This window comes from Pararge aegeria, chromosome 23 (assembly GCF_905163445.1).
Source record: "Pararge aegeria chromosome 23, ilParAegt1.1, whole genome shotgun sequence".
Classification (NCBI taxonomy): domain Eukaryota; kingdom Metazoa; phylum Arthropoda; class Insecta; order Lepidoptera; family Nymphalidae; genus Pararge; species Pararge aegeria.
The window spans coordinates 47,230-63,977 of record NC_053202.1 but is presented as its reverse complement, the minus strand read 5'-3'; the positions used below and the strand labels follow the sequence as shown (position 1 = coordinate 63,977).

At 57.5% G+C, this 16,748-nt stretch overlaps 1 protein-coding gene across 1 annotated transcript; it reads left to right on the top strand.

The window, feature by feature from the left end:
• Positions 1-11,063: 11,063 nt before the first annotated feature.
• On the top strand, positions 11,064-15,315 carry LOC120634054 (the record flags this gene model as incomplete). The annotated part of the gene is made up of 2 exons (XM_039904449.1): positions 11,064-11,531; positions 14,911-15,315. Coding segments are annotated over 2 exons (873 nt in total), but the record flags the coding sequence as incomplete, so codon positions are not given.
• Between the last annotated feature and the right edge of the window lie 1,433 nt (positions 15,316-16,748).

The window sequence follows — 16,748 nt, the reverse complement described above, 5'->3', positions numbered from 1 at the left end:
GGGTTCCGAAGGTGAAGGAGGGGAAGAGCAGGGGTCCGAAGGTGAAGGAGGGGAAGAGCAGGGGTCCGAAGGTGAAGGAGGGGAAGAGCAGGGTTCCGAAGGTGAAGGACGGGAAGAGCAGGGTTCCGAAGGTGAAGGAGGGGAAGAGCAGGGGTCCGAAGGTGAAGGAGGGGAAGAGCAGGGTTCCGAAGGTGAAGGAGGGGAAGAGCAGGGTTCAGAAGGTGAATGACGGGAAGAGCAGGGTTCCGAAGGTGAAGGAGGGGAAGAGCAGGGGTCCGAAGGTGAAGGACGGGAAGAGGAGGGGTCCGAAGGTGAAGGAGGGGAAGAGCAGGGGTCCGAAGGTGAAGGACGGAAAGAGCAGGGGTCCGAAGGTGAAGGAGGGAAAGAGCAGGGGTCCGAAGGTGAAGGAGGGGAAGAGCAGGGTTCCGAAGGTGAAGGAGGGGAAGGTCCGAAGGTGAAGGAGGGGAAGAGCAGGGGTCCGAAGGTGAAGGAGGGGAATTTTTTCCGTTCCATATCCCAAGGACTTCAAGAGAGCCTTTTCTTTTTGGGTATGGGTAAGGTACAAGGTGTTAATTGTCTCTTTAGGGATCTCGGCACCAGTGTAGTCCTTCAGGGTCAGGGACTGTATCCGAACGTTGGACGAGTATATGCCATCATACACTTCGTTGAGCGCATACGCCACGTCCATGGGGTTTCTGTGCGTGCACAACAGTTGTTTGCTGATAGTGAGGAATACGCTAGGGCGGGAGTACTTTAATAAGAAAGCGTTACTACGGTCGATGAAGGGCACCTGGTTTTCGTCGCCAATTATGAGCATTTCGCTGGCATGAGCAAGTTTCGCGGCCATAATTATCGATCCTGGGTGGCTCATGAGAGCTTCATCCACGATGAGGCGCTCGCAGTGCCTCTCGCTTTGCTCTTTGAATCCATTTACCAAGACCGATGCCATGGTGCGGACTTTGAGTGTTGATGCCGCTCCGTACTTTGCCTGCAGCTTCTCCTTCAAATCCTTTTTGGCCTCCGTGGTTGCTGTTAGAACCACGTCACGATTTATCTCGAAGTTCCTCACTATCCAGGTGGTCTTCCCACAGCCAGGAACTCCGTTTACCCAGGTGATTTTGGGTGCTTTCCAGGATTTCAGGGGCTCCTTCTCGTCCTTCGCTATCTTATTGCCTTGTTCGAGGATTCTCTGTCCCAGCATTATGTTGGTGCATTTTGCCAGGACAACTATTGGGTCGGTGGATGGTGTTTTGAACCGCGGCTTATTATCTTCTGCTTCCGCCTCTTCGTCCACCTCGACAAAACCTGCTGTTGCGCTGTATGCGGCCATGTGGTCGAGTTCTTCTACATTTCCATGTAGAGTTTGCCGACGTCCGTTGTCGTAAATAACCGCTTCAGCTTCCTGGAGTCTCACCGTCAAGAGGCCAGTGTTTTGATGTTTGTAGGCCTGCAGGATGTCATGGCAGGTCTTCCGGCTGACCTCTAGCTCAGCTTTGATGAGAGCCATGAACTCCAAGAATGCATTCATGATGTGGTCCATTGGTGTTACTACGACTCCGAGGGTCGGCGGTTCGACCAGGCCTTTTTCGGCGTTAGTCCGTTTGTCGCTGGGTGAAGTTTTGGGCTGTGGCCTGGGCTTCAAGAAAGCGGCCAGTGCACTGCCCACCTCTTGCGTCATTGACTCGGCTCTCTTTTTTGATTTTTCGCCAGACATGCTTGCTATTGCCGATTTGAACGTGCTGATGGCTGTTTTAAAGGCACGTGTCGGCGCAGAGGTTGTCTGGGAGGACTCCCCTTGAGTTTTCTCGGCCTCCTGCCACTTTTGTGTCAGCTGTTCCGCGCCGCTTTTCCGCTCCTGAGTAACCATGATGGTGGGTGGAACATTTTCCCAGTCAGGTGTTTCGCTGGGTTTTTTCCTGGGTTTGAGGTAACTAAGGTCCTCTCCCCTGTTTTCGTAGACAACTACCTGGTGCTTTTTCGATGCGTCTATGCAACCAAGGTAGTCCTCTATTGTTCCTTTTGTATAGCCCACCGCCATGGCGTCGACGCTAATTATTCGGGCAGGTGTGTCGCCCGTGCTGCAGAATGATGTTAGTACTGAGCTGGCCCTGGCAAATGGTGGTTCCAGTAGATTCCAGTTGAATATTGCGACAACTTTGTTCTTTGTGCGCAATATTCTACAGGGTTGTTGAGCTACTGTAACTTCTGGCAGGGCTTCATAGATTTTGCGTCGAATTGTATTTTTGGAAGTGCTTCCGTTCGCTAGCGCTGCGAGTCCTGGCGATATCATCACCCTGCTCGAGTCGCTCGCGATGCAGAAGCCTATCCCCAATCTCTCAGAGCTGTTATCCATAAACAGTGCCACACCACGGGTTCTTAACCCCGGATTTCCCCTTTCTGCCATTAGCAAGAGCTGCCTGGTAGGCATATCCTGCACCGGGCAGGGTTGTTGGGGTAACGGGGCCTGGGTGGTCCTGCTCAAGTCTGGGCTTGGCGGCGTCGGGTTGCTGTTTCTCCTGACGGCAATGAGGAAGATCTTCTCCACATACCTCAGGAAGTCTGGTCTTCTCTCTGGATCCGCTACGAGATCGTGGAAGCTTCTAGTTGAGATTTCCCGATCGATTTGATGTTCGAGCTAGTAGCGATGGTTCGAGAATCTTGGGCATTCTACTATAAGGTGTTCGACAGTTTCTGTTTCGTTTGGGTCACATTCGCAGGCTGGGCTATCTTTTAGCCTAAAGGCACCCCTCGTATTCATGTTCTAACCTAACCTAACCTAAATCTAGTTTTGACACCTTTAGACTTTAGATTCAAGATTTAATGTGAATATATGCATTAATAAAAACTCATTACTATTTTAATACTAGTTATGCTGCTGTTGATGCACTGATGAAAGCCAGATAGCTAGATCAGTGTTTAGTTAGTCGTAGTTGCCGGTGGGCTGAGGTCTAAAGGAATCCAAACTAGTTTTAAAGGTTAGGTTAGGTTAGGTTAGGTTAGGTTAGGTTAGGTTAGGTTAGGTTAGGTTAGGTTAGGTTAGGTTAGGTTAGGTTAGGTTAGGTTAGGTTAGGTTAGGTTAGGTTAGGTTAGGTTAGGTTAGGTTAGGTTAGGTTAGGTTAGGTTAGGTTAGGTTGCCCCGGGGCTCTCTCCTACCGGCTGGTGCAGGTCTTGACAGGCCACGGCTGCTTCGGTCACTATCTCTACCGCGTCGCGAGGAGAGAACCGACCCCTTTGTGCCATGAGTGCGGCGCTGCGGATGACACGGCGCAGCATACCCTTGAGGTGTGCAATAAATGGGATCCTCAGCGCCGCGCTCTGGTGGCGGAGATCGGAGGGGATCTCTCGCTGCCCAGCGTAGTGTTTGCCATGCTGAGCAGCGAGAGATCTTGGGAGGCCGTAGCTGACTTCTGCGAAGAGATCATGTCGCAGAAGGAGGCCGCGGAGCGGATGCGTGAAGAAGATCCAAACGCGCACCCGCTCCGGCGCAGACGGGGGGGAAGAAGACGGCGGCAATTTGCCGCTCGTCAGCTTCCCTTGGGAGGCGGCGGGTAGCTATTGGGCTAGCTGCCCGCCACTATACTAGTCTCCTCACTGTCTAAGGGGGGGATCACGCTGTCCCGACCCCCTCCTTTTTAGCGCGGGAGCCCCGGCATTCGGCTGGGGCAGTTGGCAGACGCCTGGGAAGTATACAACGGGTTCCCCGGGCGTCTAGCAAAGCCAACGAGAGGGACATGCCGTGGTGGTTTTTAGTTTGGGTATACCCCAGAGGGGGGAGTCCCACATAACCTCCGTCCTGCCCAAGGGACGGGGGTAGTCATAAAGCTTTTCCACCACGACAAAAAAAAAAAAAAAAAAAAAAAAAAAAAAAGGTTAGGTTGCCCCCAAACTCATCGGGGCTGCAGGGGCGCTGAGTCGGCTCCTCCCTAACTTGGGCGGACCTGGCGTTGGCTGCCGCCGCCTGTACACAGGAGTGGTGCGGTCGATGGCCCTGTATGGAGCACCGATCTGGGCAGACGCTCTTGTCGCCCGTAATAGGACCCTGCTGCGAAGGCCGCAACGGGTCATGGCGGCAAGAGTGATCAGAGCGTACCGCACCATTTCGCACGAGGCGGCCTGCGCGTTGGCAGGGACACCCCCGTGGGACCTGGATGCGGAGGTGTTGGCGTGTGTGCACGAGCGAAGGGTGGAGGTCCGCATGCGGGGAGAACACCCTTCGCCGGAGAGGGTCACTGGGTGGCGGCGTTTAGCGCAGGCCGAGCTCTTTCGCCAATGGCGAGAGAGGCTCGAGTCGCCCAGTGCCGGTCTGCGGACTATTGACGGGATTCGCCCCGTGCTTCAGCAGTGGGTGGAGAGAAGACACGGGGTGATGACCTTCCACCTTGCGCAGGTGCTTTCAGGACACGGTTGTTTCGGAAAGTACCTGTGCAAGATCGCCGGTAGGGAACCTACCGAGGAGTGCCACGAGTGCGGCTGCGCTGTGGACACGGCGCAACACACGCTTGCCGATTGTTCGAGCTGGGCGGTGCAGCGGGCCGCACTCGTGGCGGTAGTGGGACAAGACCTCTCCCTGCCGGCTGTGGTCAGGGCCATGGCCGGCAGTGAGTTGTCTTGGGATGCGATAGTCTCGTTCTGCGAAGACGTGATGACGCAGAAGGAGGCTGCGGAGCGGCTGAGAGAGGATGCCGTGGACTCCCAGCCGATCCGCCGCAGGAGAGTCGGGCGCAGGCGGCTTGCACAAGACCGCCGCCTGCCTCCATAAGGAGGACCTCCGGGCGATAGATGCGGGGACATTTACCGCCCGTGGGAGATAGGTCCTCGTGCTGGAAGGCGCACTCTGTGTTCAAAGTGCGCCTTTGGCGAATGAGGGGGCACGAAATGCCCCCGGAGAAGGGTCCGCTTTAGCGGACGCCGCTGGCTGGGTCGCGGTCGTGTGCGAAAGCGTTCCCGTAACCCAGTCACCAGGCGAAGTGTTTGAACACCGTGGGGTTTAGTCGGTAAGAGTCCGACATAACCATTGCACCTCCCCGGGTGTGTTGGTATCCATGAGGATTCCCCACGTAAAAAAAAAAAAAAAAAAGGTTAGGTTAGGTTAGGTTAGGTTAGGTTAGGTTAGGTTAGGTTAGGTTAGGTTAGGTTAGGTTAGGTTAGGTTAGGTTAGGTTAGTTCTGGCCAGCCTGCGAAAGGAGTTGGCCACCTTAAGGAGTGACTTGGAGAAGTCGCGGAAGCAGGGTCCCGCGTCCTTTCCCCCGGATACGACAGAGGGGCTGCGCCCTGACCCGCAGCTCGCTCAATCCAAGGCGAGAACTGAAGTGCCCAATTCGCTACCTTCAGTGATGGAAGAGGTCTGTCGGACGGTGTTGACCCAGGTCGGGACGATGCTGAATGCTCGTCTGGCAGCACTGGAGGACAGGCTCCTTCCAGAGAAACGGATCCGGCCACCACTGGCGGCTGACAAGAGGAAGGCGACAAGGCAGCCCGCATCGTATGCGGACGCCACACGCGTGCCAGGCCCAAGCCAGCCTGCTGAAGAAGGGCGCCACGCTACGGAGACGCCACCTGCTCGCCCTGCAAGTCAGCCAGCGGCGGCAAAACGCCCTACTGACCTTTCTGCACCCAAGGAGGCGCAATGGCAGAAGGTCAGCCAGAAGAGGGCAAAGAAGAAGGACAAGGGTGGCTCGCAGTCGCAGCCGCAAAAGACGCAGCGGGGAGGGGGGCCGGGGACTGCAAAATCAGGGCCTAAACTTCGCCCGCCTCGTTCTTCGGCTGTCGTGCTCACACTGCAGCCGGAAGCCGAGAAGAGAGGCGCCTCATATGCCGGGGTATTGGCTGAAGCCAGACAAAAAATCGCTCTGTCTGACCTCGGCATAACCAGTCTCCGGTTTAGGAAAGCCGCTACTGGGGGACGCATTCTCGAGCTGCCTGGCGCCTCCAGCGCCGAAAAGGCGGATGCCCTTGCTCTCAGGCTGAAGGAGGTGGTCAGCGAGGAGATCGCTCGAGTCTCAAGGCCGGTTAAATGTGCTGATATGCGCATAACGGGCCTTGATGACTCGGTCTCAAAAGGAGATGTCGCTGGCGCTGTGGCAAAAGTTGGTGGTTGTCCTCCAGAGCAAGTGCTGGCGGGAGAAATAAGGCAAGACGCGGGGGGCCTGGGTACAGTGTGGCTGCGTTGTCCAGTGGCAGCAGCCAAGAAAGTGCTTGAGGGTGGCAGGCTACTCGTCGGCTGGGTGTCAGCCCAAGTCAAGGTGCTAGACGAGCGGCCCCAGCGGTGCTACCGCTGCCTGGAATTCGGCCACATGAGGGCGCTTTGCACTGCCGAGATCGACCGCAGCGACACTTGCTATCGCTGCAGTCAGACTGGCCACAAGGCGAGGGGGTGCACTGCCGTACCGCACTGCAGCGTGTGTGCGGCAGCCGGAAGGGTGGCAAATCACCGAGGAGGCAGCAGCGCTTGCATAAAGCGCAGCAAGAAAAGAGGAGGACGCATGACTGGCGATGGCCCCCGGGTCCCCTCGCAGCCTGCCCGCCCATCCACGAACGCGCAAGCTAGTGGGGGGGCAAAGGAGGTGCCTATGACTGAGGGGTAGTTTTATGGCTCTCCGATTTCTACAGGCGAATATCAACCACTGCGCCAGAGTTCAGGACCTCCTGTTCCAGAGTTTGGCGGAGAGGTTGATCAACGTTGCGGTTGTGGCTGAGCCATACTATGTCCCCTCGGGCAATGAATGGGTGGGGGATCGCGATGGCCTGGTGGCCATCGTGTCCCGTTCCGCGGTCGGTTCCCCGGCCTTCGGACAGGCCGTCAAGGGCCGTGGGTTCGTTGCGGCCTTTATAAGGGACGTTTTAGTGGTCGGAGCGTACTTCTCGCCGAACAGAGCTCTGGTCGAGTTCGAACAGTTCCTGGTCGAGATCGGGGCTCTTATCGGCCGAAGTCGTCCTTGCCGGGTACTCGTCGTCGGAGATCTCAACGCAAAGTCTACTGCATGGGGATCCCCGGCGACCGATGCTCGTGGTGAGGCACTCGAGGAGTGGGCGGTTTTGACGGGCCTAGAGGTGTTGAACCGGGGGTCCGTTCACACTTGCGTGCGGCAACAGGGTGGGTCTATTGTGGACGTGACGTTCGCAGATTCCATCCTGGCGCGCCGTGTGTCGGGCTGGGAGGTTCTGCAGGATGAGGAGACGCTCTCGGATCACCGCTACATTCGCTTTGAGGTCTCCTCTATCCCGGCGGCTATCCGAAGAGTGAGCCGACCCCTACCCGGGGACAGCCCGCGTTGGGCCGTCCTGATTGAGGCAGCACTGGTGCAGGCGTGGTATCCGGCACTCGAGAACCCGGTGGAGGAGGAAGCCGAGTACTTCGGCCAGGCCATGTCGCAAGTTTGCGACGCGGCCATGCCACGGATCGGTCCTCAGCCTCCGAGGGGTGCAGTGTACTGGTGGTCGAGCGAAATAGCGCAGTTGCGCAAATATTGCGTGGCTGCGAGACGCCAGTACACCCGGTGCAGGCGACGACGCCAGCGGAACGCAGACGCGGAGCAGCGCCTGTACGGCAATTACCGGGAAGCCGTCGGGACCCTGAAGGTAGCAATGGCAACAGCCAAAAATCTGGCGGAGGAGGAGATGCTGGCTAGCCTCGATGCCGATCCCTGGGGCCGGCCATACAAAATGGTGAGGCGTAAGCTTCGCCCCAGGGCCCCACCGCTAACCGAATCTCTTCAGCCTCAGCAACTGGAGTTAGTGGTGGGGACTCTGTTCCCCAGGAGGGATGGCTTGGAGCCACCGTGTATGGCGCCACCCATCGGTGCTGCGGACGCGTCTTTTACGGGCGCGCCCGAAGTCACCGAGGGAGAACTGAGGGCGGCGCTGCTGCGGCTTCGAGCCAAAAACACTGCTCCGGGACCCGACGGCATTCCCGGCCGGGCCTGGGTCGTGGCTTTGGGTCCGCTAGAGCCACGCGTCAGAGCGCTTTTCAGCGCTTGTCTGGATCAGGGTCAGTTTCCGACTGCTTGGAAGACGGGGAAACTGGTCCTGCTCCGGAAGGACGGACGTCCGGCAGACTCGCCGTCGGCTTATCGGCCCATTGTGCTGTTGGACGAGGTGAGCAAGCTCTTTGAGCGGGTAATCGCTGGTCGCCTCGTCAAGCACCTGGAGGAGGTGGGGCCGGATCTCAGCGACTTTCAGTTTGGTTTCCGCCGGGGCAGGTCCACCATTGACGCGGTCGCACGGGTGAGGGCTCTGGCGGAGGATGCAGTTTCCCGGGGTGGGGTGAGTCTTGCGGTGTCTCTTGACATCGCCAATGCTTTTAACACTCTGCCCTGGGCTTGCATTAAGGCGGCGCTGAGATACCACGCGATGCCGGTCTATTTGAGGCGAATCGTGGCGGCCTACCTCTCCGGTAGAGCCGTGTGCTATCCGACTGGCGGCGGGTCAGTCCGGAGGGAGGTCTCGTGCGGCGTTCCGCAGGGGTCGGTTCTCGGTCCACTCCTGTGGAACATCGGGTACGATTGGGTGCTGCGGGGCTCTAACCTGCGGGGTGTCGACGTCACTTGTTACGCAGACGACACTCTTGTTATGGCCCGCGGCAGTACCTTTAGGGAGGCACGCATGTTGGCGACCGCTGGGGTGGCCCAAGTTGTGGCTCGGATCCGACGGTTGGGGCTGGAGGTCGCCCTTATCAAATCTGAGGCTTTGTGTTTTCACGGGCCTCGGATGGCACCTCCAGCTGGGTCGAATCTGGTGGTGGGAGGAGTTTCCATCGCTGTCGAGTCAACGATGAAGTACCTGGGACTCGTCCTCGACAGCCGATGGAAATTCGAGGAGCACTTTCGGCGCCTGGCCCCCAAACTCATCGGGGCTGCAGGGGCGCTGAGTCGGCTCCTCCCTAACTTGGGCGGACCTGGCGTTGGCTGCCGCCGCCTGTACACAGGAGTGGTGCGGTCGATGGCCCTGTATGGAGCACCGATGAGTTTGAATCCAAACTAGTTTTAAAAGGTTAGGTTAGGTTAGGTTAGGTTAGGTTAGGTTAGGTTCCCGTGTGGGGTTGCTAGTCCCCCATCGGGCGCGTCCCCGGGTGGTGGATAGGGGAATGCCTCCCAGATATGGGGGGTACCGGGGAAACCCGGCGCGAACCAAAACTAGCACGAGGCGGGGTGGGGCGCTTCTGTGCGCTGCCACTGAGGGTGGGGCCTTACAGGCCGCGAGGAAGGACAACCTCGGTAAAAAAATCACCGGTGTGGGTGGAAACGCCCAGCGCGGTGGGCTCTCCGGTCTTCATGGCCGGTGAGCGCTGGCTTCGGCCACCGTCGGGCAACCCGTAATCCGCACTGAGCGGAACCGGGGGTCCCGCGCACTGAGCGTGGGGCTGCGAGGAAGACAACCTCTATAAAAAATTACCCCAATCCTAAGGTTTGATGCCCGCCGATGGGATGCATGGTTGCTGGGAGTGCAGCCACTAGGGTGTCTGGGAAGGGTCCCCATTAGGCCTAAAAAACAAAATGGAAGTACGAACTGGAAATAAATCTACCCGGGAGGGTCCCCGCGAGGGGGAATCCCTTGGTGCGTCGCTAGTGGCGCATCGGCCCCATGTATACGGGGGGGCCACCATTCGTAAGGAAGAGGAGAAGATTGTGGGGGGTTTAGGGATAGATGGAAACGTGCAAGGGGGGAAAGAATTGGTAGTGGCCTTAGAGAGGTGCGAAGTTTTAGCACAGAGGCACGAGAGAGAAATGCGTAAGGAGGAAGAGTTAGAATTGGGGGGGAAATTTTGGATGGATGTAGGAGAAGGGGGGAGGAAGAGGAGCGGAACTGAAGAGGCGGCGTCGGAATCCGACTGCAGCCTTATAACCGTCGAGAGCAGGCCCAGATCGGGCTCAGGCTCGTCGGTAGCGTTTTCAGTGTCCGATATGACAGGAGTGAAGCGCCCACGCCTCAGTGAAGGCGATGATATGTCGACTGACGAGGAAAGGCCGGGGACACCAGTCCCTGTAAGAGGTAGAGGGCGTCCACCTACCCATGGGCGTTATGTCGGCATTGGCAAGGCCAGGGAGGCCCTTAATATGGAAAAAAGAGCCGAGGCGAAAGCCCAGGCCAAACAAAAGGCGGAGGATGACCTCCTCAAGGAGGCCGCCGTCGCCCGTTTTCGGCGGGAGGCGCGCAAAGAAGTGTCATCTCCATTCGGGCAACGTGTGGATGAAAAGACCGCAGCCCGACTGCAGGACCAGGTCTGGGAAGACTTGGACCTTATTAGAAAGGTGGCCACTAAGTCTGCCCACTTGAAGGGCACCTTCGTGCGTGACCTGAAAGACGCTGCGGCTTCCATCAAGGAGACTGTAGAAGCCCTCGGGTCGCGCACCGTTTCGGATGAGACGCGGCGACTGCAGGCGGACAACACACGCCTGCAAGCCGAGATGGCTAGCCTCCGCAGAGAGCTGGCCCAATTACGGACAGAGATGGAGGGTATGCGGAAGCAGGGTTCCGCTCACTCTTCCCCGGACAAGACAGAGGAGGCGCCCCCTGCAATGCGTCCTACTCAACAAGGCAAAACTGGCCGCCCTGGGGTTACCCCAGCTGCGCCTTCATTGGAGGAGATTTGTCGTACGGTGATGGTCCAGGTCGGAGGAATGTTGAATGCCCGCCTGGAGTCACTAGAGGACAGACTCCTCCCAGAGAGGAACCTCCGGCCGCCTTTGGCGACCGACAAAAGGCGAGACGGGCGCACATATGCTGCCGCGGCATCGGGATCTCCAGGCACCGCAAAACCGCCTACTGAAAGCGCGCCTAAGGGGCCCGCCCGATCTGAACACAGCAGGCTCGCAGGGCAGGCGCCCTCGGCACCACCTCATCGCCCAGCTGGGTCCTCGTGGAGTCAGCCACGGGCACGGATGACGACAGACCCTTCTACTTCCTCTTCTACTCCACCTTCCGCGGAGAAGAAGAAAAAGAAGAAGAAGAAAAAGAACGGGAATCAGGAGGCTGGCCCACACCAGGGGAAGAGCCAGTCGTCGGAATGGACGAAAGTAGGTCCCAAGAAGCGACCTGATGCGAAAAGTCGCGCCAGCAAACTCCGCACACCTCGGTCATCAGCAGTCATCTTAACGCTGCAACCGGGGGCGGAAGAAAGGGGCGCGACTTATGCAAAAGTTATTGCCGCTGCGAAGGCGAGAATAAATGCAGCAGACATTGGCGCACAAGGAGTCCGACTCCGAAAGGCAGCTACAGGAGGCCGCCTGTTCGAATTCCCCGGGGCCTCCAGTGCTGAGAAGGCGGACTCCTTGGCTAGAAAGCTCAGAGAGGTCTTGAGTGACGAGGTCGTTCGGGTCTCTAGACCTACGAAGTCTGTTGACCTGCGGATCACAGGCCTGGACGACTCCGTCACCAGCGCCGAGGTTATCGCAGCGGTGGCAACGGTAGGAGGATGTCCCGTCGAGCAAGTGCGTTCTGGCGAAGTTGTCAGTGGCTACGACGGGCTAGGGGCAGTGTTAGTGCACTGTCCCGTTGCAGCTGCCAAGAAGGTAGTAGCAGGAGGAAGGCTCCTCGTGGGATGGGTGTCGGCCCAAGTAAAGTTGCTGGACGCCCGGCCCCTGATGTGCTATCGGGGCACATGGGTGCCCAGTGCAAGGCAGGGGTCGACCGCAGTGGTTTGTGCTATCGCTGCGGCCGACCGGGTCATAAGGCCCGTGAATGCTCCGCTACACCACATTGCGTGGTCTGTGCAGCGGATGGCAGAACGGCGAAGCATCGCGTGGGCAGCAAGTCCTGCGTATCCCCATCTGCGGGCAAGAAGAAGAGAGGGAAGGCAGGCCAGGCTACTGAGCAGTCTTCTTGCTCACCTCAGCAAGCGGAAACGCAGCAGGGGACTGAGGAGGTTCCAATGGCCGAAGACTAATAATGGACCTGAACCTCCTCCAGGCGAATATCAACCAGAGCTCAGGACCTCCTCTTCCAGAGCATGGCGGAGTGGTTGATTCACGTAGCCGTGGTAGCTGAGCCCTATCGCGTCCCTTCTGGGGATAATTGGGCGGGAGATACGGAAGGAGTGGTTGCCATAACGTCCCGGTCCATAGTGGGCTCTCCAGCCTTCGATAACGTAGTGCGAGGTCGGTATACGTCTCGGCTTTCGTTGACGACGTTATGGTAGTCGGAGTGTACTTCTCGCCTAATAAAAGTCTCGCTGACTTCGAACAGTTTCTTGCTGAAGTCGGCGTCCTGATAAGCAGAAGACGCTCCGGCCGCGTTCTTGTCGCTGGGGACCTCAATGCAAAATCTGTGGCATGGGGGTGTCCAGCGACGGATCCGCGTGGACGAGAGCTGGAGGAATGGGCGATGGCGACTGGCCTCACGGTCTTAAACCGAGGATCGGTAAACACATGCGTGCGGCAACAGGGCGGCTCCATTGTGGACGTCACTTTCGCAGATGCTGCCCTGGCGCGCCGTGTTCGGGGCTGGAAGGTGCTGGAGAACGTGGAGACGTTGTCGGACCACAGATACTTGAGGTTCGACATCTCCGCAAGTTCGGTTCTCCCGAGCGGTCCAACCCCCTTGCGAGAGGACGGTCCTCGTTGGTCGCTGTCGCGCATTGACCGGGACTTTTTGGTCGAGGTCGAGGTCCTTAACCGGCCGGACTGCGAGGAAGAAAACCTCTATAAAAATCACCCCGAATCCCAAGCGGCGGCGCACCGCGAGGGGATGCATGGCTGATGGGTAGTTCAGTCTCTAGTGCGACCCCCGTCAGGGTACCGGCCGACACCCTTTGGCGAGTTACGCTTTGGCTTATCTGGGTGCAGGGGGCACCACCCGGATGGACTGAATATTTCCCCCATACTCGTGGGATCAAATATGGAAATAAATAAAATTAGAAAGAATAGTAATATTAGAGGGCTAGAAGGCCCGCAAGGAGAGGAAGAGAGAGGAAGGAAGAGAGAAGGACAGGCTTACCGGCTGAAGATTGTTCTGCCTAAGCCAACGGAGGAGGAAAAGGTTAATGAGCTTCTAATGGACACTGATTCAGACGATAGTGACAGAGTTTTGGAGGCCTTAGTGGAGCCTTGGAAGGTAGCCGGAGCCGTATCAAAGCGGCCCCATGATCAGGTGGACTCACGGGAAGAGGAAGAAGGAGAGCCCTCGTTGAAGGCTGTCGCAGTGGAGCCTGAGACTGAGTCTGCAGTAACAACAAAGGCAAAGATTAAAGTGGGAAGGGCTCGGGCTGAAAGAGTAGATGAAGGTGTGCGAGAACGGAGTCCTATCAATAGGGCTAAAGTGACCATGAATGCCGATGGCGAATATGGCCCAACAAAAGACGAGCTCATCGACAGGGCCAGGAGTGCGGTCTCCTCGATAACGAGCGAGACTCAGAAGTCCAACAACCTCAAGGGCGGCGTGAAGGGTGAAATAAACCGGGCTACCAAAGAAATCCGCGCAGCCATGGACGCCCTACAGGCAATGACGATTGACGAGGAAGCCCAAAGGCTCCGGGCAGACAACAGGAGGATGCGACAGGAGATGGCCGCCTTAAGAGCGGAGGTCAAGGCCCTCCGGTTCGCGTTCTCTGCAAGGGAAAAATCCCCTGCACCAGTGGGTCAGCCCGATCTGGGCATGGATCCCCAGAGCTCCCCGGCACTCGGCGAGATGCTTGAGACCTTAAAGAGGGATCTCTTTATATCCATCGGGGGGATGGTAAATGACCGCCTCGAGCAGCTGGAAAAGCGACTCCCACAGGAGCCCATTTTGAGGCCGCCACTCGCGGCTGATAAAAAGAAAGGAGCAGTTACCCGCCGCTCTCCCGATGAGCCATCAGCGGGCCCTTCGCCTGCGCGTCCAGCAAAGACTCGCTCGGCGGCAGGAACTAAGACCACTAAGCCTACCGCTGCGCCGCAGACAGAGTGCAGCGTCTCCACACGTAGTGCAGAGCCACGTGAGGCTGAAGCCACTGAGACCACGCTCCAGCCCCACCAACCCCACCCGCCTGGTCAAAGGTAATTGGGAGGAAGGCTAAAGCCAAGACGGCTAAGTCCACTAAGCCCAAGGCTCCTAACTCAGCCTGCGCACCTGCTAAGGCTACGCCGGCTAAACGCAAGGGTAAACTGAGCCCTCCAAAGTCCTCAGCGGTCGTTATCACCCTGAGGCCAGAAGTCGTCGCAACCCAAACTTACGCGACGGTCATGAAGACAGCCACCGCGGGCCTGGCCTTGAAGGAGGTCGGAGTGGATCATGTACGGGTGCGCAAATCAGCCACCGGGGCCAGAGTTATTGAGGTTCCGGGGGCCGACAGCGCCAAGGCTGCAGATGAGCTGGCGGGCAAACTGCAAGGCCTGGTCGGCGAATGGGTGACGGTTACACGGCCCATGAAAACCGCAGAACTGAGGATCGCTGGTATTGACGAGTCCGTCACACCTGAAGAAGTGCAGAGGGTGGTGGCGCAAATGGGAAGTGTTCCACTGGAGCAGGTTAGAGCTGGTGCTATTCGGGCGGGACCCAGCGGGACTGGATCGATATTGGTCCGATGCCCTGTGACTACAGCGAAGCTACTCGTAGCAGAGGGAAGGATAGTCGTTGGGTGGTCGTCAGCCCGTGTTACCCTTTTGGAACCTATCCCGATGCGCTGCTTTAAGTGCATGGGGGTGGGTCACACAAGGGCTCTCTGCCCATCACCTGCCGACCGGAGCACTTTGTGCTTCAGATGTGGCAGGGAAGGGCACAAGGCGGCCTCGTGCTCGGATGAGCCTAAATGTGCAATCTGCACGCAAATGGGCAGGAAAGCTGGTCATGTTATGGGAGGGCTTAAGTGTTTCCCGCCTCCAACGAAGGGTAAGGAGGCTCCTTTGACTCGGGCCCCAGGCTCTTCAAGAGGTCGACAAGAACCGCCACAGGAGGACATCGAAATGGCGACTAATGACCATACGCCATAGCGAATTTCTGCAGGCCAATCTGAACCACTGCGCCCGTGCCCAGGACCTCCTGATACAACACATGGCGGAGTGGCAGATTCAAGTGGCGACAGCCGCCGAGCCCTACTTCATCCCTACTCAATCAAATTGGGCTGGTGACGTCGAGGGATCGGTGGCTGTTGTGGTGCCGGCACATGGAATTCCACTGGTTCCACAACGCAGCGGACCAGGGTTTGTAGCGGTCGTGTGGGGGGAGGTGACACTAATTGGAGTATACTTCTCCCCAAACAAACCCCTGTCTGCCTTCGAGGCTTATCTTAGAAGTCTGGAGCCAGTGGTGAGAGGTGCGGCCCCGACCCAGGTAATCCTGATGGGGGACCTAAATGCGAAGTCTGCGGCGTGGGGATCCCCCATAACAGATCTGAGGGGAGTTGAGTTGGAGAACTGGGCTGCCATGGTCGGCCTGGTCCTTCTCAACCAAGGACGCGCAAACACCTGTGTGCGACGGCAGGGGGGGTCAATAGTGGATGTCTCATTCGCTACCCCTGCCATCGCCTCACGTGCCCAGGATTGGCGCGTCCTCGAGGAAGTGGAGACTCTGTCAGACCATCGGTACATCCGGTGGAGAGTCTCCGCATCCTGCTCGTTGCCTCAAAGTCAGACCGGAGGAGGGAGAGTAGTGTTTCCGAGATGGTCCCTAGCCCGCCTCGACCGTGAAATGGTGGAGGAAGGAGCCATTGTTGAGGCCTGGAACGCAGCCACCCCGGTGCTGACTGATGTTGAGGAGAGGGCGAGGCGTTTCCGCATCGCATTGAAGAGGGTATGTGATGCAGCGATGCCCCGGACCAGGTGCCTCCCAGCCCGGAAGGCGGTTTACTGGTGGTCGCAAGAAATTGCTGCTCTCCGTTGCGACAGTAATCGGGCGCGCCGGGCTTACACCCGCTGCCGCCGAAGAAGGCCACTGGACGCGCCGGAAGAGGTGGCCATCGCTAATGCCAAGGACTCCGCCAGCGAGGAGTTCCTGGCAACCCTGAATAGGGATCCATGGGGTCGGCCATACCGCATCGTCAGAGGTAAGATGCGGAGTGCCCCACCCATGAACTCCATGGAGCCGGAGCTCCTTAATCGGGTGGTGTCTGGACTCTTTCCTCAACCACCAGCTTTTACGCCCCCGACTATGACGATTCCATCATTCGGGGAGCGAGAAGAGTCGATGGAAGCCCCTCCGGTCACAGAGGATGAATTAGGAGAAGCGTGGAACCACCTGCGGCGGTGCAAGAAGGCACCGGGACCGGATGGAGTCCCGGGAAGAGTCCTGGCGCTGGCCTTGAGGCACCTCGGGAGCCACCTTAGGCAGTAGGAACATCGCTGGGTTTTAGTGGGTATTCTGGCCGCTTTATGCCGGTGAGTCCCACATACCCCTCCGGAAACGGCGCAGCTTCGGATGCGCTGTTTCCGGAGGGGATGCATAAACGCATTTCCCAGCGTTAAAAAAAAAAAAAAAAAAAAAAATAGGTTAGGTTAGATAACATCCAATCCTTATATTTTTTAATATCGCCAGATCAAACTTTTTTGTTTTTACTTACGTATTTACATTGACAGGTAACCGCAGTAATCAACGATTACCAATATAATATAGCTCCAGTCAAACCATTTGGCTTTACGTATGCACGTGCCCTGTGGGATCTAAACCGGATCTGCATGGTGGATTATACAATTTCTGTCATCGTTATACACCACACAGATTTTAGTACAGAGTTTATTATATATTAGCACACCCACGGAGATAGGAAATTTGGGGTCTGAGCCCCAGTGGCTTGAACAGAACATTAAAGTGTCGGTCCCCGTTATTACTAACTTGTGATATTA